Source organism: Rattus norvegicus, chromosome 4 (genome assembly GCF_021556685.1).
Source record: "Rattus norvegicus strain SHRSP/BbbUtx chromosome 4, alternate assembly SHRSP_T2T, whole genome shotgun sequence".
Lineage (NCBI taxonomy): Eukaryota > Metazoa > Chordata > Mammalia > Rodentia > Muridae > Rattus > Rattus norvegicus.
In genome coordinates, this window is record NC_141537.1 from 156,604,308 (window position 1) to 156,628,391 (window position 24,084).

Sequence of the window (24,084 nt, forward strand, 5' to 3'; positions counted from 1 at the left end):
TCTCTGGAAGTCTATTGATTTCATTGCCTCAAGAAGGCAGCTTCTGGTTTGGTTGACTTTCTCCCACGCTTTCTGGTTTTCCACTTTGATTTAGTTTGGGCTCCGTCGACTCTTATTTCTCATTTATTAAGGAGGAAGCTGAAGTTATTGATTTGTGTTCTGTTTTCTTGTTATGATAATAGACATTTAGTGCCCTTGGAGTAGAAACTCCAATGATTGCTTTAACAGAATACAGATTTGAGTCTATTGTATCTTATTTCATTCTACTTGTGAAACTTTCTAATTTTTCTTTTGGTTTCCTACAGATAATTTAGAAGAATTAAAAAAAAAACAAATATAGGGGTTTTCTAATGTTTTCCTTTTATTGGTTTTTAATCTAGTCAGGAATACATCTGCCTAGATGAGCTTTTTTCTTATTAAGATTTCTCTGTGGGCTAGTGCATGACTCATCTTGGTAAACATTCTATATATGTCAGAAAATAATGCATACTCTTCTGTTGTTGCTAGGATGTCCTATAAGTGTTATAAATGGAGCTGGCTTATGGTTTTCAAATATTTTATGTCCTTATTCCTTTTCAGTTTGCTCTTTAAATGACTGAGAGAATAGTAAGCATTTTAACTTTAACTAGAAATCTATGTACTTTTCTTTATGGGATTATTAGTTTTGCTTCATGGATTTTAAAAGCTCTATTTTATAGTGAATATGAAGTTAATTCTTGATGAATTGACCTTGAAATTATCTTTACCCTTGAAAATATTCTTTGCTCTAAGGTCTAATTTGTGTGATGTTACAATAGGTATTCTTTTGTAAGGTTTTCTCTGATACTTTTTAGACATTGATAGCCATTAAAATTAACTAGCATAAATGGATAAACATTCCTTAGGTGCGGTGATGCGTGCCTATAATCACAACATTGTACTTCACACATTCTGAGGTAGGAAGACTGTGAGTTTTGGGACAGCCTGGTCTACATGCTTAGACCCTGTCTCAAACCAAACCAAACCAAACCAAACCAAACCAAACCAAACCAAACCAAACCAAACCAAACCAAACAAGATTCCTACTTTCTTTCAGGAAATACTAAGGTGACATATATTTTTCTATGCTTTAACTTATAATATCCTCATTTTTTTCTAAAACCTCAAGTGCACTTCCTTTAAGCAGCATATATATGAATTTTACTAGTTTCTTTTAAAGCCAACTTAAAAGTCTGAGTCTTTTAATCATTATTTAGAGCATTTACATTTAATACAACTAATCATAAGGTAGGTTAAAAATATAACTTATTGACACTTTATAACTGTCCTATTAGGTCCTTGTTTCTCCTTTCTTCATCTGCCTTGTGTTATAGTAATTGGATATTTTAAGTATTACTCCACCATTTGCATTGTTCCTTTGATGGCTTACTAATCGTAGCTTTCTATTGTGTTAGTTTAGACATTGTAGTCTGTCTCTTTAATTCATCAAAGCTTATTTTCAAAGGATATTGCACTACTTTCTATGTAACAGTCTTATAATCCCCTATTTTTCTTGATGAATATTATACTTTTGCTATACATTTTATTTTTCCATTTATTATACATACTTTTAACATTCTTTTAAAATTTTTTTTGTGTGTTTTTGAGGCAGGGTTTCTCTGTGTAGCCTTGGTTGTCCTAGGACTCACTCTGTAGATCAGGTGGGTCTCCAACTCACCTAGTTTGACTTAGTTTAGCGGTGATCATCCTTGTGAACACGGACACGGGGTTAGCTATTGGAACATGAGTAACGTGTCAGTGCCACAGCATTGAAGAAAGTAACGCTCACTCCCCATAACCAAAAACTGTCCATAGACCTTCAGGGAGGGGGTGGGGCCTCAGGAAGGTCTTTCCTATGCATGATGGGATATCGACAGCCTCAGTCCTGTACGGGTCATGTGGAGCTGATCACAGCTGCAGTGAGTTCATGAATTCCATGATGGCATCATGTCCAGAAGACACTGATCTTCAGTACCTTGCCCCATCCCTAGGCTCTTACAGACTTTCCGCCCCTCTTCCATGATGTTTCCTGAACCTTTGGTGGTGTAGGGCTTGTTAGATATGTCACATTCAGGGATGAGGACTCAACACTCCCTTAGCCTCACCAATCTGACCAGTTTTGAGTCTCTGTCCACTGCAAAGAGACACTTCTCTGATGAAGAATGAGAGGCATACTTATTAATCCATGTTAATAGACACATAAATATTTGGGAGGCAATTAAGTCAATTGTATCTTTTCGGTTTTTTTGAATCAGGATGAGGAGATAGGGTTTTAATAGGTAGCCGTTGTTGGCCTGGAACTCACTAGGTAGAACAGGCTGACCTTGAACTCAAACATCCGCCCGACTCTGCTTCTCGAGTGTTGGGACTAAAAGGTGCACCATATTGCCCAGCCTAGTTGTATTTTTAAGAGTTTAGTAAGGAATAATGTGAATTAAAAATTATGAAAAAGGGGTTTAATAAGGAGGAGGCAATTCTTTGTTTTGTTTTGAAGACAGGATTTCCTCTGTGTATCTCTGGCTTCCTGGAACTCACAGTGTAGAAGAGGCTGGCCTCAAACTCACAGATCCACCTGCCTCTGCCTCCCGAGTGCTAGGACCGAAGGCATGTGCCACCACTGCCTGGCTTGAGAAAGCGATGCCTACGTTTGCCAATGGAGCCCCTCTCTCTGGAGTTCTAACTCCTTTGTGGATATATATTGCTTTATATATATTTATATTGTGGATATGTGTGGCTTTCTCATTCCCTCTGCAGGAAGAGTCCTTTTAACTTTTCTTGTAGTGTATGTCTTTAAGTCATGAAATTTTATTCTCAAAGGATATCATACTACTTTATGTACGAGTCTTAAAATCCTATATTTTCCCTCTGATATTGTGTCCTCTTGATGAACTGACCTCTTTGTTACGATGTTATCTTTACTCTTGAAAATATTCTTTGCACTGAAATCTAATTTGTGGAATGTTAAGGTAGACATTGTTTGGAAAGTTTTCCTCTGGATTGTTAAGAGGTTGATAGTCATTTGAATTAATTAGTATAATCTAATAAACTCCACAGGCATGGTGATGCCTGCGTTCACAGCTGCGGGATCTTGCTGCTGACAGATTCGTTCTTTTCACGACTCACGAGGCTTTCACTTCATTTTCATTCCTGAGCAATCTTTTTCTGGGCATAGAAGTCCAGGTTGACAGCTTGTTCTCCTCATTACCATAGCACATTTGCTGCCCTCTGGCTTGCTTGCCTTGTTTCCAAGGATTAACTTGATGTTAGCCTTATCTTCACTCTTCTGTATGTATGTGTCATGTCCTCCTCTGGTTACTTTTAAGGTCCCCAGAGTCCTCCATCCCCCAAAGTTTAAGTAACACGACTGTGATGTGCCTTGGGTTGGGTTTCTTCCCCTTTCTTTTGTTAGGTGCCTCTGGAGCTGTCTCTGGTGCAGGGCTGACTATTCCCCAGGGACGAGGAATACATACACTATCATCAGGAGAGTGTCCACAGCTCTGGTATGGCGAGTGGGGTCAGGCACTGTATGAGCATCATTATTTTTAATCTTTTGAAATGGTTCTTTCCAGTGGAGGGCCAAACCGCCCTGCGTATGCTCAATCTCGTTTGAATGGGTCTTTCTCTCACCTTAGGTCATTCCTCTGTCCTGTTTCTCAGATAGAAAGTTCTAGGTCTCTGTCTTTGTGACCTTCCCTTTCTGGTTACTGTTTACTGTGAATTTTCCTGTCAACTTTGGCAGTAGCTGGAGGGCCATGCACAGGAAATACCAGCTTGTCTGACACCCATAGTCTTTCCTTAGCCAAGGATTAGGGAGGAAAGAGTCAGAATGATTACCAAAGCAATTGATTTTAGCTTGATAAAGGGCCTTGTTTATAACCCCAGCACTTGGAAAGCTGTAGGAGGGGCATTATGACCTTGGAATAGCCTGAGCTACATGGCAAGACCTTATCTCAAAACTTGCCTTTAATAAAAAGTCTGAAATTAGTATAATGATTTCTTTGAAGAGAATAAGGAATTCTGGTCTGTGTTGAGAAGTCCTGGTATTTATCATTCAATGGTCTCCCTACTCTTTCCACAAGTGACATGTCACTTAGGTAGTAATCGATGCTCAGTGGGGAGTAGACCTGGCAGGCAGTGATCAAACTGCACAGCGGAGGCAAAGCGTGGACCCGCACAGCTCCCACATAATTTGTCACCTCTTGATCCCCGCTGTGGTAACAGATAACTACACAGTGTCACCTGCCACTTGCATGGCTCCTGCCTCTAAGATTCTGACCCGCAGAGTGGGACGGTACGGAAAAGGAGGTGGGTCACGAAGAGAAGATTGCCAGGTAATGGGCATCCAATTTTCTACCCACAGGTGCCTTCTTTATTCCCTACCTCATCTTCCTATTTACCTGTGGCATTCCTGTCTTCTTCCTGGAGACAGCGCTTGGCCAGTACACCAACCAGGGAGGCATCACAGCCTGGAGGAAAATCTGTCCCATCTTCGAGGGTGAGTAACCAACTCCGTGTCCAATTCCAGGGTCATGAGCTAGAGCTTGGAACCAACCTTATTTAGGGCAAGCAAGGAGCGAGCAAAAGTTCAGAGATTAAAACAGGGCTGGGAGTCTCCATTTTTATCTCCATTTCTTCTGTGAGCTGCAGACTAGGGTGGTTTCTCCGTCCAACAAGTGGAATGAAGAAAAAGGATCGAGCAAGGCAAAGGCTTTGGATTAAATGGGCAGAGTGCAGTGCTCTCTGACTGTCTGTGCTTTAAATATATAACTGCGATGTTGTTTGAACAAAACATATTTAATCAACTCGAAAACATTTTAAATGTGAATTTCATTTTATTTAAAAAAATTTTTTTAAAAAGGGTTTTATGTGCACTGGTGTTTCACCTGCATGTATGTTTAGCTGAGGGGTTGGATTTTCCCCTAGAACTGGAGCTGCAGGCAGTTGTGAGCTGCCATGTGGGTCCCTGAGGGAAAGGAACCCAGAAGAGCAGGGCGGAGCCACCTCTCCGGCCCCTTCAAAGAGAATTTTAAATGAGAAGGACATTCCATCAGTTATTCTATTGCCTTGACATAACTTTAAAATTTAGACTGCTTCACTTCATACCTTATCTCTTTATAGATAAGATTTTAATTTATGCTTTTGTTTTGAGATAAGTGTAGGTTCACAGGGAGTTATAAGATAGTACAGGGAAGTCCCGTGGGCCTCCATCCAGTTCCCCCAGTAGTGGCTTTGCTTAAGAACTACAAGACACAGTAGCAAAACCCAGAAATTGACACTGGGGTCATCCATGGAACTTACTCGAGTTTCTGTGACTTCTAACCACCTCCTGTTCAGGGTGTGTGGTTCTAACCTTACCACAGGTGGATTTCTTTGGCCACCACCACCATTACCACCACCAAGAGCCCCATGGTGGCCGATCCCCATCCTATGGCCACACTCACCTTTCCCGCCTCCGTTCTGGCAAACCCTATTCTCTTTTCTATTTCTGTCATTCTGAGAACACCATTTAATGACTGTCTGAAGCATTTCTGTGAGTGGGTTTCTCACTCGGTGTGAGCTCCTTTGCATCCATTCATCTGTCCGTCTGTCTGTCCACCAGTCCGTCCGTCCATCCATCCAGGCCATCTTGTGTGTTAGTCTTCTCCTCGGTGGGTGGGTAGTGGTCCACAGCACTGATGTACATCTGTTCAGACTTATTCATTAAGCGATATTTGGGTTGCCTCTAGTTTGCGGAGGGCTTCATTTCTCTATTTATCCTTTCTGTGGTGCTTGTAGCACAGTGTTAAGCAATATCCATGATTTAGGGTCTGCTTTTCGGTTTGTCTTGTTTTCCATTTTCTGCACGGTGATCACTTGATGGTTTGTAAACTTCCATTGAGTGAATACATCATAATTTAGAAGCTCTCTGCATGAGGCACTGTGCTCATTTTCAATCACTCATAAAACTTTCATGTTCTGCGAGCACCTCTGTCTATTTAGATAACTCCCTCCTGCTTTGAAGTTATTTGTTTAGGGACAAATTCCTGGAGTAGGATCATTAGATCAAATAAATACCATGTTGGTGAATCCCCCCCCACCTTATTCCTCTCTCTCTCTCTCTCTTTCTCTCTCTCTCTCTCTCTTTCTCTCCCTCTCTCTCTCTCTCCATTGAGGGTTTCTCTGTGTAGCTCTGGCCATCCTAGAACTTACTTTGGACAGGCTGGCTTCGAACTCACAAGATCCGCCCATCTCTGTCACCCAAGTGCTGGGATTAAAGGCATGAGCTATCATGCCAGGCAAGTTGGAAATTCTTGAGTTGGTTCATTAGATTGTCCTGTGGAAGTGTTAACTCACTGACACAAGACATTAATAGCCTCTTTCTCTTTTAAAGTTTTTGAAAATTCTCTTCCTTTTTTAAACAAACCATCCCCTCCCCCGCCCAATTCCTGTGGTGCTCAGAACTGAACCCAGAGCCTTCTACATGTCTTACCACTGAACTATATCCCTAGCCCTGTAGAACATCCTAATCTCTAAACAAGTGTAGAGACCACTGAGTTACAACACTTGCGAAAATCAATCATCAATCAATCAACCAATTCAATCGATCAAACAAACAAACAAACAAACAAACAAACAAACTTCACCCGTGTGGGGCAAACTTCTGCAATGCCAGCACTGAGAATGCTGAAGCAGGAGACTGGGAGTGAAAGACCAACCTGGACTATCTAGCAAGTCTGAGACCCCCTTGACTATCTGAGACCCTATCTTAAAAAAATCACCAAAGTCGTAGTTACAAAATGGTACTTTACTGGGTTGTCTCACACCTCACACTCTGGTAGCTGTTAGAGGTTATTTTAAGAGATTATGTTAGAGACTATTTTAAAGATGTTTATTCAGTATTTGTACTTGTTCTGTGTGCATCGCCGGTCTTTGCTTTTGTGGTTTTGTGTTTGTGTGCCTGCGTGTGTGTGTCTGTGTGTGTGTGTGTGTGTGTGTGTGTGTGTGTGTGTGGTGTGTGTGTGTGTGTGGTGTGTGTGTGTGTGTGTGGTGTGTGTGTGTGTGGTGTGTGTGTGTGTGTGGTGTGTGTGTGTGGTGTGTGTTTGTGTGCCTGCATGTGTGTGTGTGTGGTGTGTGTGTGTGTGTGTGTGTGTGTGTGTGGTGTGTGTGTGTGTGTGTGGTGTGTGTGTGGTGTGTGTTTGTGTGCCTGCATGTGTGTGTGTGTGGTGTGTGTGTGTGTGTGTGTGGTGTGTGTGTGTGTGTGTGTGTGTGTTTTGTGTGTGTATAGGCCAGAGGTCAACGTTAGGTGTTTTTCTTTAGGCATTGTCCACTCCTTTTTTGAGACAGAGTATCTCCCTAGCCTAGGACTTTTCAAATAGGCCAGTCTGGTTGTCCAGAGAGTCCTAAACATCTGCCAGTCTGCGCCTCCCCAGATGTGGGATCAGAAGCACATGCCACCACATCTGGCCTTTTTTTTTTTTTTTTTTTAAAGAACCATGGCTTCTGGAGGTTCTCATGCTGCAAGGCCCGACCTTCATCTCTCCTCTTGTCTTTGCATTTCAGAGAATGTCAGTTTAGCTCTGGAGACATGAACTATTGCCGTGGTAGAGTTAGTCTCACCTCTTTTTGAGACAGGGCCTTACTGTGTAGTACTGTGTAGACCAGGCTGAGTTTGAACTTGTGGCAATCCAACTACCTCTGTGTCCTGAGGGCTGAGATTACAGCTATGTCTACGACACCTAGCTCTGATCTTAGGTATTTGAAAGATAACTCAGAACCTCATAAATATCAAAGTTTAGCAGCAGAAGACAAGAAAAAAGTGCTGGGTCAACCTAGGAGACCTCAGAACTTAGAAACTCTACTCCTTTGGCCGGGAGGCTAGGCCTAACGCTTCTTGCTATGGGCCCTGAAAGTGTCAAGCAAGTCCCTTCCTGCATAGGCATGGGTGGTGTGTGAGAATTTTTGCACTGTCCTGGCCCAAAGCTTCAGTCCCCTCTCCAGGCATCGGCTATGCCTCACAGATGATCGTCAGCCTTCTCAATGTCTACTACATCGTTGTCCTGGCCTGGGCCCTCTTCTACCTCTTCAGCAGCTTCACCACTGACCTCCCCTGGGGTAGCTGCAGCCACGAGTGGAATACAGGTAAGCTCGTTGCTGAAGAGCCCACTTCCTTCTCCCACCTTGATCTGCTAACCAGGAGGGAGAGTGCACTGTATCCCGGGCATCTAATCTCTAGCTCACATTTTAAACCAGGAATCAGCCAAACAGATCATGAAGAAGGATAAGGGGCTGAGATGGAGTTCTGTGATATGACACGTGTTTGGTGTGAAGGCAAGGCCCTGGCTTCCTCATCCAATACTCCCTCAAAATGTGAGATGTCGCCAGCCTCTCAAGCGAAATGTCATGGCCTTAAACAAAAGCCCAGTACACTCTATCTGTGTGCTTTGCACAGAGAACTGCCTTCCTCTGTGCTCCGTCACTTGTTTATTTCCCTCTGAAACACGCCTGTTTGATATGTCAGCTTATTTATTCGTTTTTCATATCTGATATGGTTTTAAGTTTTTTCAAACTTGTAAACTATCTGGGCTCAACTTGGCCATGAGCTGTTTTGCCCATTATCAGGGAAATTTATGATAGCCATTAACTTCTGTCTTTGCAAAGCCACTCGAGCAGCCTACTATCAAATCTGGCGTACTGAGAACTGTTATAGTAGCAAAGCTGTTCGGGTCGGGACTTCTCAGTAGCCCAACCTATGAGGACAGGCGTGTTCTCTGTGCAGCCTGTGGCCATTGAGCACCTGACACATGGCCAGGGTCTGCGGTGTCTGAGGAGCAGAACTGTGGAATTTTACCTTTAAGCACCAAATGGGCTTGTGGCTCCCCTGCTGGGTATCACAGATGAAGAGCATGCTGGCTACTCTTCTGCTTTGCTTCTCATTGCTACGCGCCCCGGTCACTGTCCAAGTATCGTGTAGTGCTTGTCCATCTTGGGCAGAGGAGTCACTTGGCTCTGAACTGGAGTTAGAATCCGTGACTTGCCAGCTTCAGCAGGCTTTGGCGATGCCTTCTGGGCCTGGTGTCTGCCTGTTCTTCCTAGCTCACCATGACGATCAGTGAGTGTCCTCTTGCTTCACACTTCCTAGGTTACCACCTGCATTCCACCATTTTTTTTGTCAAACGAGAAGCCAATTCTTGGAGGCATGCTTCCCAACTCCAGAAGACTGCAATGCGCTCTTCTCAAATGTCCTGGTGGCCTCGCACTGACCCTTGGCCCTCATGGGCACTTTCCTTCTTGGTGCTTACTGATATGGTTGTTCTAGTTAGCTGGAAAGGCAGTGAGGCAGAAAAGGTGCTTTCTCCTAGCACAAGCTGACTGCTCACCTTATAAGATTTCAAGGAAATGTCCAGGGCTTGGGAATATAGCTCTAAACCTAAAGTCCGTGTCTCCTAGAAAGCAAAGAGCCCTACCGTCCTGGAGCTGTCTTACAGCAAGAGACACACTGTCTTAGGTTTACTATGGCCGTGATGAAACACCACAATTAAAAGCAACCTGGGGAGGGAAGGGTTTGTGCTTCCACACAGCTATTCATCACTGAAGGACGTCGGGACAGGAACTCAAACAGGGGAGAAAGCTAGAGGTAGGAGCTGATGCAGAAGCCATGGAGGGGTGCTGCCTACTGGCTTGCCCCTCATGACTTTCTGTCTGCCTTCTTATAGACCTCAGAATCAGGGTTATAGCCCAGGATGGTACCACCCACAACGGGCTGGGGTCTCTTCTGTCAATCACTAGTTAAGAGAATGCTCTGTAGGGTAACCTACAAACCTGATCTTTGGAGGCATATTCTCAATTCCAGTTCCTTCCTCCCTCTCTAATGACTCTAGCTTGTGTCAAGTTGACGCAAAACCAGGCAGCACACATACTGTGGACAATGTAGCCAGGAATACAGAAAGAGGTAATATACCTCGTCAAGCTTGGTGGTGAGCACCTTTGCTCACTGAGCGGTCTTGCTGGTCCCCAAAGTGTCTTCATAGTCACCAAGATTACCTTGTTGACAAAACATTAACAAGAGTGCCAACATTCTGTAACATTCCAAAGTGGCGCGCAGGTGACAGAGAGCCTTACTTACTATTCCATTATTCCCTCATACTAATATCTATTTTCTAGTGATCAGGGAAGGGATGGTTAGGTGTCAAATTGTCCCACACCCAAGGCCACATAGCCAATACCTGGCACCCCCCCTGCCCCCCGACACCCGGCACACAGAGCTTCTTCTTGAGCGCTGTTGGACCACACTTTAATGATGCTCTGCAGACAAAGGGTGGGAAATCCACAGAGGGAGTGTGTGAGAGGTGAGGTGGGTGGGGGAGGGCTGCTGCTCGAGAGATGTGTGGTTCACAGGATTCTAGCCCAGGGCCTTCCAGACACCTTGTTTTGCTTCTGTTCTCTTTGGCCATGCCCAGTGTTGACTGATGAACCTTTTCTTTCTTCCTTCCCTGGGGCTCATGGGTAGAAAACTGTGTGGAGTTCCAGAAAACCAACAATTCCCTGAATGTGACTTCTGAGAATGCCACATCCCCTGTCATCGAGTTCTGGGAGTAAGTGAGGCCCTTCTCCTTTTGGATGTGGCTGTGTATTCTAAAGAAGGGCCTGGGAAGAGGATTTCCCTGGGCAGCCCCTGTGTGATTTAGTTCTGTGGTACCTTTACTATGGTTAATGCAGGACTGTTCTCAGATGAGCTTTGTAACTCTTATATTAGAGAGCGTCTGTATACGTAGTGAGTACCTGAGCACCCTCCCCTGTGGCTGAAAGTGTTACATCTCATCTAGACCTGATCCCCAAATGTCATTCACCCAAGGCATCTTGGTCCCTGACATCTCAGATGGATGAGAAAGTTTATGTCTGCATCCCTCCCCCATGCTCGGTGAACACTCCAAGCAAACGGAACTAGGCACAGTGAATGGAAGCCACACTTTAGGTCCACCTCCATATCTGTGCAAAGGAAAGCATCACAGGTCTCAAGGAAGTGACAAGCCTTAGACAAGAGCCTGGAGGTGCCGCTCAGCTACTCAAACATCTGCCCTCAGAGTTGGGGCAGTTGCCTAGCATGTTCATAGCCCTGGGTTCTAACCCTTACACAGGAAAAAAACAAAAAATATGAAAACAAAAAGCAAAATTGCAAGATAAATAAAAACCAACAACACAGAAAAGAGGGAGAGGAAGGAAGGGAAGAAACCCAAGAGAGAGGTCAGGGTCTGTCTGCTTTCTTAGGAGGCGAGTCCTGAAGATCTCAGATGGCATCCAGCACCTGGGGTCCCTGCGCTGGGAGCTGGTCCTGTGCCTCCTGCTTGCCTGGATCATCTGCTATTTCTGCATCTGGAAAGGGGTCAAGTCCACAGGCAAGGTCTGTGCTGGAAAGCTCCTGTTCTCTCCCATCCCAGGACGACATGCCTGTCTTGGGGGCTGCCACCCTTCATTTAGCCTACTTGTGACAGGAGGGAATGACATGGCAGTTCATGTGGCTTCCTTCCCCGATTCTGCACCCCCCATTTACCCCCCCATTCGTGCACTCCTGGGGGGGGTAAATGGAAGGAGAGAGGGAGGAGAGGTAGCACCAGAGGAACTCCAGTTTGCAGTCTACAGTGTGCGTGAGCATCTTGCAGATTCAACAGAGCCATGGCTCCCCATTTTATAAAACAGTTCAGTGGATAGAGAATGCTGTTAGACCACACTCCTCACAGTGATTCTCAGCCAATTTAGGAGTTTTGGCCTCTCTATACCCAAGAGAATCTAAAGTGGAGTATGCACACGAATGTGTATGTGTGTGCATTCGTGCATGTATATATGTGTGCATGCGTGTGTGTTTGTGTATTTGCACACATACATATTTGCGCGCGTGCACGCGCACACACACACACACACACACACACACACACACATCTTGAGCTCTTCTGGACTCCTGCCTTGGAGGCCTCTCATAAATCTTCTTTACTAATCTGTCTGCCCACAGAGGGAAGAGCACATGGCTCAGCCGTTTGCATACCAGACACCGTTGTTTGTAGCTCTAAGCACTTGTGTGGGCAAAATGCTTGTGTTCCTCCGGCCACTGCCCAAATATTGAATAGAGTGGAGGGTGGGGCTGGAGGGAAGGAGAGGTGAGTTGTGGCCAGAGGCTTGGAGAAATGAGCTGAACAGCTGCTAGGCTGATGGAGGAGCAGGCAGGGAGCTCCCTTGGCCTCTTCTGTGGGGGGAGAGCTCTTGGGGAATTACAGTGTGAGCCTTACTTCCTCACTCTCTCCTTGTTTCTCCTGGGCCTTGGGCAGGTGGTGTACTTCACAGCTACTTTCCCTTACCTCATGCTGGTGGTCCTGTTGATCCGAGGAGTAACACTGCCTGGAGCAGCCCAGGGAATTCAGTTTTACCTGTACCCCAACATCACACGTCTGTGGGATCCCCAGGTGAGCAGCTACTACAGGACCACCATAGGGCTCTTGGGGGTGCTTGAGCTATATGGAGTAGATGGATGGTCCCCCAATGCATCTGTGGTGGTGGTGGACAGTGTGGTGGGGGCGGGAGTGTTCCCTTCTGCAGATACGGGCCAGCAACTGTCTATGGTCGTAACAAGTCTACCATTGTTCTTTCTTGGTCTACAACTGCCCCAGGGAACTCAGAAGACTTGGGTCCCTGGCAATAACCCACTTGGACTAGGCATCTTGACTGGCAGGCTGACCCCTTTCCTCTCCTCATTCTCAAGCCCCATGCTTCCTTCTGAGCCTCCTCCCTTGTTTCTCCCCTCTTAGCCTGACACCCTGTTTGCCCTGTGGTGCCCTCTCTCTGGCCCAGTGACCCCACCTTCCAGTCTCTGCTTCCTGCTCCTCCCATAACAGTTGGGCTGGTGTCAAATTTCCTGTCAGTTGTCTCTTTTCCTTCAGGCCCCCCTCTGCTGTCTACACTGCCTACAGCTTCTCTGTGTCCAGGGAGGAGTGCTGGAGGGTTGTGCTACTTTACAGTGAGGGAGCACAAAGCAACCTGGTCGTGAAGCCCCGGTTTCTGGCAAGTGTTTGCTTGGCAGCCATCTTGAAGGGAGGGCAAGTGGCCTGGGCACAGAGGAGACTGCTGCCTAGTGTCACCTGCTGCCCATGCTTTCTTGGCTCAGAAGGGAGACTGGGTAATAGTTGGTGATATTTTCCTTGGTTCTGGGGAGACTCTCTGTATTAGTACAAGGGACCCCCAGGGAATTGAGGGCAAGTGGCTCCCAATACCTAGAAGATTGTTGGATGGCCTTCCAAGTGGTTAAAAATAACAAGGGACAATCCCTGTCTGCGAAGCTGCTGGAAGACAGAAAGGCAAGGGATGGACCCAGGGCTCCTGAGTTCCCCTGTTTGAGGCAAGAGTTCCCCTTTGGGTGGAATTTGGGTTGACCAGAGATCCCAAGTCTTTGGCTTCACATGAAGGAATTACAAGTCTTCTCATGCCAACCAGGACAGCCCTGGTTAGACTCTTCTCACAAACTCCAGCAGCCTCCAATCTTCCTGAGGGATATAAACCTTTCCTCCTCCTGTCTGGGTCCTCAGAAGCCACAGAGATGCAGGCTGCTATCAAACTGCCACACACGGCATTTGGACTTGGTTTGAGCCAACCTATAGGAGCAGAGCTGTTGACGTTTCCAGAACTCTCGAGCTCAGACTGCTCTACTGTGCAGATGGGCAGACTGCAGCCCCAGGCTGTACAGAGGATTTAAGTGATGTTTCTGTCCCATGGTTCAGAAGCCCCTCATCTTTACCTGGAACCAAATGGTTGTGATGGATCGTGGACAGTAAACAGGCTCCTCTGGGGCAGCAGTGTAGGCAGGCTAGTTAGAGTCAGGCTAGAATCCACCTTGTTAAAGGGACCCCCTTGTGGTTCTAGAAGAACAGGGTCATAAACCTGTGGGGAAATCTCACTTTTATTTGTAGGTAGGTCTGAGAGCAGGAAGGCAAGGTAAATTGAAAGCCCGAAGGAGCCCAATATTGGTAGCTTTGTCCTAATCAGCTATTTATAGCGAATGACCCGTGTATCCCTGGCACCATTAAGAGGTTTCCATGTCTTATTTTAGCTAATCCCCACAGCATATTAACCAGCTACTTCTATTTTATAGATAGAGAAACTGAGGCCTAGAGATCCTTAAGATTTTGTGGTTTTGGAGATGTCGACGGCAGGGCACCAGGCAAGTTCTCTTACCCCTGGGCTTTAAGGCGGTTTAAAATCACATCTGCAACTGGAAGGCAGGTCTGGATGCCAACAAACTCCCGAACTTTCTGACCTCTTCTGGAAGGCAAGGTCCCTGTCTGTTCACCTTGGCTTCTTGTGTAAGTCTTTCGCTGTGTGGAGCCAGGCCCCTTCTAGGTGCAGCGTTTGCTATAGAAGTTTCCAGAAGATCTGAGTGTGGGCCAGGCAACCTTCAACTCCAGGGGTTCTCAAAGCCGTGTGTCTTGAGAGGAAGGCTTACTGAACCCGGAGCTCCTGTTGCCATGGTCCATCTGCAGGCTGCTGTAGGCTGCACAGGGAACTTGCCTGTTCCATTGGCTCTGTGGCTGTAGGCAGGGAGCAGTTTCAAGGGTAGCTCAGTTGAAGGTAGGTCTTGTCATCAGTGAGCTGAGTATTGCCTGCAGGGTGGGACATCCTGCTAGGCCCTAATTGAATGTAGTTGGCACTCCTCAGGGAGTGTGATAATTCCAACTGGTGTTCACCTGGCACTTGAGCAAGGTACAGAATCCCCACTAGGTGACACAAAGACTAAAGGCATCCCTCCCGCCAAGAGCAGAGGCAGAGAGCCAGGGGAGACTGCTGGGTTCCTCTCTCATTTCCGTTTCTCTGCCAGGCTTGCTGTGTGCTGGCTGGGTTCCTTCCTTTCCCAGGCTCCGGGACTCTTGCTGAGAATTGGCTCCTAGGAACACGGCACCTGCTTTGCTCACGACATGCGTCTCTCCCTCACCCCAACCGCTTGCTCTACTGAACTCTGGCTGATGAATAAGGGCAGGGAGCAGGAGGGGGGTAGAGCATCTGAAGAGCCCCGTGGAAACTTTTAGCCCCTATGTTGCAATTCTTATGGAGTGTTGTGACCATAGATCAGAACTCGTTTTTTTATTTTGGTGTTATCTCTTGTGGGCTTAAGCAAAAGCTGCTCATATATGCGATGCTCTTATATCTCGTTAGGCCTGACGTGGTTGAATTGTTTGAGTCATCAAATCCTTCCTGAGTCAGATATTGGCCTCGTTTTATAGATAGAAAATCCAAGAGGCTTGTCAAGAAGTAGAAGCTAGTATGTGAGAGGGGTAGGTTTGGTCTTGAACACTCATTTGGAGTCTGCTGCCTTACCCTTCATCTTTAATATTTCCAGAAAAAAATTTAATGACAAGGACTCATGTAGCCCACTATATATCCAATATATATATTCTATCTATCTATCTATCTATCTATCTATCTATCTATCTATCTATCTATCTATAGACCACTACACACACACACACGCACACACGCGCGCACACACACACACACACACACACACACACACACACACACACACACAACTTAAAAACAGGAACTCATGTAGTCCAGGTTGGCCTGGAACTTGCTTTGTAGTTAAGAATGACCTTGACTTCTTGTTCCTTCTGTCTCTGCCTCCCAAGTGCTGGGATTACAAGGCATCAGGGCCATCTGAGAGCTTATGAATTATTTGAACCCTAAGGGCTCCTTTTGTATTACTCTAGGGTAGGGACTTAACATTTATTTATACATTAGGCATTTCGCCTATATTATTTTAGCTGTTATTGTATGGATTTTTCTTGTGAGAATGAGATGGTTTGGAGAGGTTAAATCAAGCAGCCAGAAATGACTAGAGATGGGGCCGGAGCCCTGATTTGTTTGATTACGGTTGTTCTGTAGTAAGCCACTGCCCTTCTCAGAATAGCAGGCATTTATCCACAAATATGGAGGCTAAAGACATCAGTCTTAGATCTACTGAGGTCCCTCAGTTCCTGTCTCCCTCAAAGGCCTCTTTTTACCCACACCCCACCAAGTGTTGTTCATACTCCTTTTTTTCTGGGTCAATCTTCTGGCCCAGTGGGAGACACATCAGAGTTTTGTTCCGAAACCCAGGGTGCCTGGAATGATCAGGGAATGGGTCGCCTGTGGTGGGGAACAGAACAGCTTGCTCTGTGTGTTCCTGACGCCCCCCTCACCCCCCAACTCCAGCAGGCTTGACTGGGCTGCAGCTGCACAAAGCCAGGCCTGCCAAACTCACAGCCAGAGGGCTCCGTCAAAGGCCACATCTGACCCTTGAGCTAGGACCGCTGGCCCCTGTCCCCAACCCCTGCTAGGTAAGGCAAACAGCCAAGTCATGGTTTCTCTGAAGATTTCATCCCAAATCCAAGATCACAAATATGCATGGTCAAAGGATGGAGCCACTGCTTGCCTAAGGGCCATCCCAGTGTCTCTGTGGGCACATAGGGCTGCCCTTGTAACACAGGGTCAATGTGCTGTGAGGCATGGGGAAATGTTCAAGGCTAGTGAGGCTTGCAGGCTTGAATGGCCTATTTGGGAGAGAACAGCTGGCATCATGATAGCTGTCCCATTAACTCAGGCCTCTTACCTCCAGTACAGGGATACTCTTTCTGTCCAGGCTCAAGATCTCTTGATTCAATGTCCTACTCTTTAAGTGGCCTGCACCCTATGGGGAATGTGGCTAGAGCAATATGAGTGTAAAGAGAATATCTCGTGTATTGTATGGGTGCATTGCCCGTCAATTAAAAAAAACCAAACCCATGGCCTATAGGAAAGGGTAGAATAGAAGGTGGGGCATTTGGGAGGCAGAAAGAATTCTGGGAGAGAGCCAGGCACTGGAGATTTACCCAGGAAGATGTGAAGAGATGGACATGTAATACCTAAGCACGGGTAGCCAGCCATGTGGCAGAATGTAGGTTAAAATAAATGGGTTATAGTAAGTCATGATCTAGTCAGAGAAGATCCTAGCTGTATGGCCAAGTATTTTAGATATGTTTTGAGTCTAAGTCTTATTCCTGGGAGCATGGGGCTGGAGGGAAGAACAACTTCTATATATGACAGGCCACTGTGCTCCTCTAAGATAACTGGGGCAGCTTTTAGAGAGCAGAGGATCTGGGACATCTTAAGGGAATAGCCACACACAGGTGACATCGCTCTGGATTCCAAAAGTTCCCTCACCTCTCCGTGTGGTCTCCTCCTCATCGGTGCCTCTACTTGTCCAGCTGTTCATAAAGGTTCGATTCCCTACTTTGCCCCATTGCAACAGTCATCTGGTGTCTTCTACCTCCTATGCTGCTGTCTGGTGAGCTCTGGCTCGTCCCCATCCTCTGCTGTCTCGTTCTGCTGCTGGCTTTTTCCTGGAAGGGAAGGGGTTCTCAGTGAACAGAAGACAGAAGGCTTCAGATTCTCCCCCAATCTCTGCCATCTTTCTGTTTGGTCCCCGTGCCCGTGGAGACAGAGCTATGATAAGAGGAGGGGTGACTGGTCTGCTTCTGCTGTCTTCTCTCAAGGACTATGTGAGAGTTATCCTAGAGTTGACTCTTAGAGTCACGAGGGGGCTTTGCAAAAGGCGCACGTTCTCTAGCCTTTGAGATTCAGAGTCTCAGCTGTGGATGTTGCCTGAGGACCTGGTGTGATTCTGATGTGTCAGCTGCCTTGGGTCCCCGAGACCCCCAGGATGTAGAGGAAGATGGGTACTTGACTAGGACTGAGAGTGATCAGGGAGAGTAGAGCATGGGGGTTGAGGGTGTGCTTATGCTCAAGGAATTAGGGATGGGCAGGAAGGGGCTGGAGAGCCTTGTGTGGGGCCAGAGGGGGCACTGGAGGTTGTTATCTGTGGAAGGAAAAGATGGGAGGTAAGAGTGTTGTGGCCTCTGGAGCCCATCTCCCATAACCCTGCAAACCCTGAGCCTTGATGTTTTTCTCTCATTGGGATATTATTCTAGCTGTTAGATCTAAACCACAACATGCAAGGCCGGGTCAGCCAGCTGAGATAACAGTGACTGCCACACTGAGGTTAGGATGGGGGAATTTTTCTTTCCACTTCATCCTCTGAACCCCCGTGAGAGGAGGACTCCTCTCCCTGCCTTTAAGACACAGAGTACTGTGGAACAAAGCTCCATGCCTGAAATGGCTTTGATGGTATGGACCACATTCCTTGAAATGCCTTCACCGTGGGCTACACTGCCACGAGACTAGTAGGAGGACATGAGGCAAAAACTGATACCCAGTTCTATGTTCAGAGCATCCTCTCCTCCTCTCCTCTAAGCCTCTGTTAGTTTTCTTTGAATACCCAGCATCATCTTGGGGCATCTCTAAAACAAAACAAAACAACAACAACAAAACCATTCAGGGAACTGAGGTGGAGAGCCTAGGTGAGCAGTGGGAACAGGTCTGCCACTACCATTAGCCAGGGTTTGCCTGTGTTCTCCCGTGGAGACTCACATGGCCTTTTGTATGGATCAGCTTCCTCCTTTCTCTCATGTAGGTGTGGATGGATGCGGGCACCCAGATCTTCTTCTCCTTTGCCATCTGCCTGGGGTGCCTCACGGCCCTGGGCAGCTACAACAAGTACCACAACAACTGCTACAGGTGACTCTCCTGCCTCTTGCCAAGCCAAGCTAGACCAGGGTGGACCGTACTAGCTCATGCATCTGATCCATCTGCATCCAACCTTAGTGCCCCAGGGAAAGCTCATATAGGGTGGGCAGAGGATTGCTTTTCAAATGGTAGGAGGGCTGTGATTGGCTAGAAGGCCACATGGGCTTCCCAACCTTCCCTGGCTTATTAAGAGGTTCCTAGGTTCAAGAGAGCTATTCCAACAAGACTGGGAAGCAATTACGAATGTCACGCAATGATGACTCTGCCTCGGTGACTCTCTCTAGCAAATGATGTGCCCTTACGCGTTCTCACCTCACTGTCCCAACCTGCCTCCCAGACACCCCCTTTTCATTTTGTGATCCCCTTCTCTTGCTTGCCTGGCCCATACTCGAGAGTTTAAGCCAGCTTTAATGTTATCTGAACTACAGCCCAAGGTTCTACTGTGCATCTCAATGTCAAATTGAGATGTCTAAGAGTCACTTGTCATCTGTGATCATCTCTGTCCAAACCACATGGGCTTATGTCCGAGTGACTGTGTCCCCAGAAGCATGGTAGCCATGTGTCAGGTTGGAGGTGACAGAGTGCCTGGAATGTTTACTGTTTCCCTTCTACACAGCATCCTTCCTTCAGGACCACCATGGTTACTCCATATAGGAACCAGTCAGGGGTTAAATGGGCCAAGAGAGGGGTGCACTTCGAACAGTCTAAATTCTGTCCAGGAACCTCACCCTGGACCTCTGCATCTGTGCGAGAGGCTGTGCTCCTCGGGGCTCCTGGACAGGAAGCCCAGACTCTTGGCAGTTCTTTTCTGACCTGCTGGGTGCCTCCTTCTCTCCCCTGCCCCCACAGGGACTGCGTCGCCCTTTGCATTCTCAACAGCAGCACCAGCTTCGTGGCCGGGTTTGCCATCTTCTCCATCCTGGGCTTCATGTCTCAGGAGCAGGGCGTACCCATATCTGAGGTTGCTGAATCAGGTGAGTGATCTGGGGAGGTTGAGGGCAGGTGGCCCTTTAGCAACCAGGGCCCAGAGGTAACGCCGAAAAAGCTTCCAATTTTGGAGTATTTCAGATTTTCAGACTAGGGGAACCTAACCGTATGGGTCTGTACAAACATTCCTAAATAATAATAATAATAATAATAATAATAATAATAATAATAATAAAAATCTCCTAAGCGTTTTCAATAAAGAGCATTGAAGCAGTGTCTGGCACATGCTCTGTGGAGACTGAGGAGAGTGCCTGGCCTATACCACGTCGGGTAAATCATGTGAAACTGATACTAACACTCTCCCAGCTGTTCTAGTGTGGGAACTGGATCCAAGGTCACGGGGTACCCTGGGCTTTCAGAGGAAGCTTCCTATGGCTCAACCAAGGCGTTGGCAGGAGAGTTTGCTCTTCACCAAGAGCACTTATTTAATAGCATATGTGTCAATGGATGCTAAAAGTAATTCTAGTTCACTCGTGGTGGGTGGGGACAGAAAGGGCTTCAGGGTAGTCAGAGTGAACTGCAGGCCCAGACCAAATGCAGCCCCGGACTAGGCTCCCCGAGGAACATCCTTTACCATAATTGTTAGCCCAGTAAAACAGCAGCCCTTCCTGCTGTGGTTTTCAGCAGCCCCTCTCCCCCACCTACTATTACTTTCCTTCAGGTCAGCTTCTTGGATTTGTTTGGCCCGGTACTCCTGGACCTCATTCTTAGCTTGAGACCCATGGTTTGAGGCAGTAGACTTGGGTGTCCAGAGCCCCTGTTAGACCCCAATTTTTTCATTGTTGGGTTCTCTAGGTTCTCTTCTTGCCAGTGGTACAATGGGTGGTGTCTTGGAAACTAGAAACCAAGTAGAAGTTTGGGTGGTTTGTGTCAGGATGCACCGGTGATGATAACTTTGGGGGCAGTTTCTTGCAGCTCTGTTATTCCATGGCCCCATCCTGGGAGGCCCTGGGGTTGCAGAGGCCTGGAGCTGGCTCAGGCTCGGGGCTGTGTTCCTCTGCTCCCACTGTAGGCCCTGGCCTGGCATTCATCGCCTACCCTCGAGCTGTGGTGATGTTACCTTTCTCGCCTTTGTGGGCCTGCTGTTTCTTCTTCATGGTGGTTCTCCTGGGACTAGACAGCCAGGTATCAGAGGTGGTTACTCCGAGTCTGAGGGGTGGGTGGCTATAGAGGGTGATGGTTGAGTTTCTACCCCATGAGACCTTGAATCATTGGGGACTGGGTGAATGTCAGAGGTGGATGCCTTTCTGGGGATCCAGGGGAGCTTTCAGAGTGGGTCAGCTCATTCCCACATACAAGGATAACTGCTCTTGGGGGCTGGAGAGGGAGGCTGCTGGCTGGAAGGAAGCTGGAGCTGGCTGCCATGGGAGCTCTCTTTCCCCCACGTTCTCTTATCCTCTCATTCCAGTTTGTGTGTGTAGAAAGCCTCGTGACAGCGCTGGTGGACATGTATCCCCGGGTGTTCCGTAAGAAGAACCGGAGGGAGATTCTCATCCTCATCGTGTCTGTCGTCTCTTTCTTCATCGGGCTCATTATGCTCACAGAGGTGAGAGTCTGACGCCTGCTGGGAAGGGCCACAGGACAGGCCTAAGGGACTGGGGGCACTAGGACTCCGGGGAGATTCCCTGCTTTCCCAGGGATGGCCTCAAAGGGAAAATGGCACCTCGGGGGGACAGGTGGTCTTCTGTCATCAGTGTCACTCTGGAGAAGACAGGAGACAGGACCCGGCACCTCGAGACACCTAGTGGTGACTGTCCAGATCCCTCTTTAAAACACTGCATACACTGTCTGGAGCTTTTGAAGCTAACCTTAAATAGCCTCGGGGACAGCAATAACAATACCAGCTCTCGGATGTTCTCCTTCTTCTGTTTAAAAACAATGATTAAAAGCAAACAAACAAACAAACAAACAAATCAACACCCCCCCCCTAAAAACCCTGCCTAAGGTTTTCTGCCTTTGTCTACTCAGGGCGTCAGGGCTTAAAGCTCTCTTGTCTTACATTACTGTCTGTGAGCCTCACCACCTCTGCCCTGCTGTGAGGCTGAAGGGTCATAGGGGTCATATGGATGATAGGGGTCATAGGGGTCATAGGGTCATCCGGGTCAGAGGGGCTGGCCCTTCTGCGCCCTCCCGATAGATAATCATCTCCCACGCAGGGCGGCATGTACGTGTTCCAGCTCTTCGACTACTATGCGGCCAGTGGCATGTGTCTTCTCTTTGTGGCCATCTTTGAGTCCCTCTGTGTGGCTTGGGTTTACGGTGAGTGGCTTCTGCCCTGGGCCCAGAGCCTAGCATAGTCTTCCATGCCAAAGTGAGACGTTTGCTGCTCGCACGTGCCTTTCTTGTCACAGCTATACCTGGTGCACCTTAAGAGTCGGCCTCATGTTCTGTCCGAATGCTTTTAACAGCCCTGGCGTTGCCCTACCTTGCTGTCGTGTGTGCCAGGGAATCCTAGCCCACTGCTTTCTCCCAGCCATGGTTTCAAAAGGCAGATATGTCTCTTGTCTGTCTGTCCGGGCCCACCCTAGTCTGTTTGGCCCCACCCCGATCTCTCACAGCCTGAAGCGTGTCTTCGGTCCTTTCTCCTTCTCCCCGACAGGAGCCAGCCGCTTCTATGACAACATTGAAGATATGATTGGGTACAAGCCGTGGCCTCTTATCAAATACTGTTGGCTCTTTTTCACGCCAGCTGTGTGCCTGGTAACGGAACTCTCAAGGGGTAAAAGCAGGTTGCTGGGTGGAGGAGGATTGCGCTTGCAGTGGAATGGAGGCCCATAGCTCTTTAGGCCTCGGGCCTCACCTTAGATTTTCCTTCATCCTCTCAGTAGATAAGAAAGGAAGATAAATTCCCCCTTTCCCTTTCCCAGAGGGATTAGCCCAGGCTCAGGTCTCTGCCAGAGGAGTTGACTAGTGGTACAGTGTGAGGCTGATAGCCTAGAAAGGACTGACACACAATGCTAGGCTGCTCGGAATCATACCTGTGAGCTCCGCAGACAGTCCACGGAGAGCTTGACACACATAACTCCTTAACATCTCACCCACTTTACAGACAGACAGACAGGCTCAAGAGGCGAAACATTCACAGCGGCTAGGGTGTTTCAGAGAGCTGGGACTCTTGGGGTGGGAGATGGCACAACTAAGTCCCAACTAGAGAAACTGTGGAGAGGAACCCAAGAGCCCTGCAGGGACAGAGGGTGTACACTGGATTGTGAGCAGAGTGTGGGCGGAGCTTAGAGACTGACTGACCTAGATAAGCACCAGGGCCCGCTGGGAGAATAAACCCTACCAGGCAGCTGTGGGGGTGGGATGGCCAGTGGCACAGGGCTCCAACACCAACCTCTTCCTACTCTGTTTTACTGCAGGCAACCTTCCTGTTCTCCCTGATCAAATACACGCCACTGACCTACAACAAGAAGTACACATATCCATGGTGGGGGGATGCCCTGGGGTGGCTCCTAGCTCTGTCCTCCATGGTCTGCATTCCTGCCTGGAGCATCTACAAGCTCAGGACTCTCAAGGGCCCACTCAGAGAGGTAGGAGGAAAGCACTGGGGGATAGGAACCTCACTGATGACAGGCGGGTTGCTTTCGAAGGGAGCTGGAGTACAAAGGGAGATTACCCAGCCTGGTGTGGGTACCAAGGTTCCAGAGGAAGAGCCCTTGGGAGTCCTAAAAAGGGACACAGGATAACCACAAGACCCAAGCTGCAATGGCGGGGTTGGCAGCCGGAAGCGGGTTACGGCAGAGAAGGCAGACAGACATCTGTAACGAGGAACACTGGCAGGCACCCGTCCCCTACAATGACAACTGTCCTTTCAGAGACTTCGCCAGCTCGTGTGCCCGGCTGAAGACCTTCCCCAGAAGAGCCAACCAGAGCTGACTTCTCCAGCGACACCGATGACGTCCCTCCTCAGGCTCACAGAACTGGAGTCTAACTGCTAGGGACGAGGCCTTTGACACACCTGCGAGTCTGTCTGTGGGGACAGCTACAGACACAGAGGGCAGAACCACCCCTCCGTGCTGGGGCAGAGAGACAAAAGGGGGTATTTGGAAGCTGCCTTCTGAACTGGGAACCTCCTATCTTGATACCCCTATTCCAGGGTGGTACGCACATTGTGACATGCCCAAATCAACAACACCCCTTTGAGGCAGCTTAGGAAAGCCCAGGGAGGACTGGGGAGGTGAAAGCCTGGCTTGTCACTGGGTTCGCTTCCTTCCATTAAATCCAACTTCCTCCCACAACTGCTTGTCGACATGCCTGGTGTCTGTCCTCTGTTTGTACCTTGCCCCTTCTTCGTTGTGAAATTGTGGCTCTAGGGTCCTGCCTACCCCAGCTCCTTTCTTACGAATCACATAGCAGGTATGGCTGCCGTGGTGGAGGTGGGCAAGCAGATGATGGGCCAGGCCATTGTCCTCCATCACACATTCCGATTGAAGGGAGCTGGCCCTCTCCATGCTTCCCTAG

At 47.9% G+C, this 24,084-nt stretch overlaps 1 protein-coding gene across 7 annotated transcripts in view; it reads left to right on the forward strand.

The window, feature by feature from the left end:
- Slc6a13 (solute carrier family 6 member 13) overlaps positions 1-23,872 on the forward strand; it is a 37,003-nt gene extending 13,131 nt beyond the window's left edge. For 4 of the 7 annotated variants that reach the window (NM_133623.2, NM_001439616.1, NM_001439615.1 and 1 more), the window contains 13 exon segments: positions 4,379-4,513; positions 7,996-8,136; positions 10,505-10,589; positions 11,263-11,395; positions 12,315-12,449; positions 18,521-18,624; positions 19,483-19,607; positions 20,633-20,745; positions 21,029-21,166; positions 21,777-21,879; positions 22,220-22,320; positions 22,983-23,153; positions 23,439-23,872. In NM_133623.2, coding sequence (NP_598307.1) covers positions 4,379-4,513; positions 7,996-8,136; positions 10,505-10,589; positions 11,263-11,395; positions 12,315-12,449; positions 18,521-18,624; positions 19,483-19,607; positions 20,633-20,745; positions 21,029-21,166; positions 21,777-21,879; positions 22,220-22,320; positions 22,983-23,153; positions 23,439-23,561 — 1,607 coding nt within the window. In that variant the 3' untranslated portion in view covers positions 23,562-23,872. 7 annotated transcript variants of the gene reach the window in all.
- Positions 23,873-24,084: the final 212 nt, after the last annotated feature.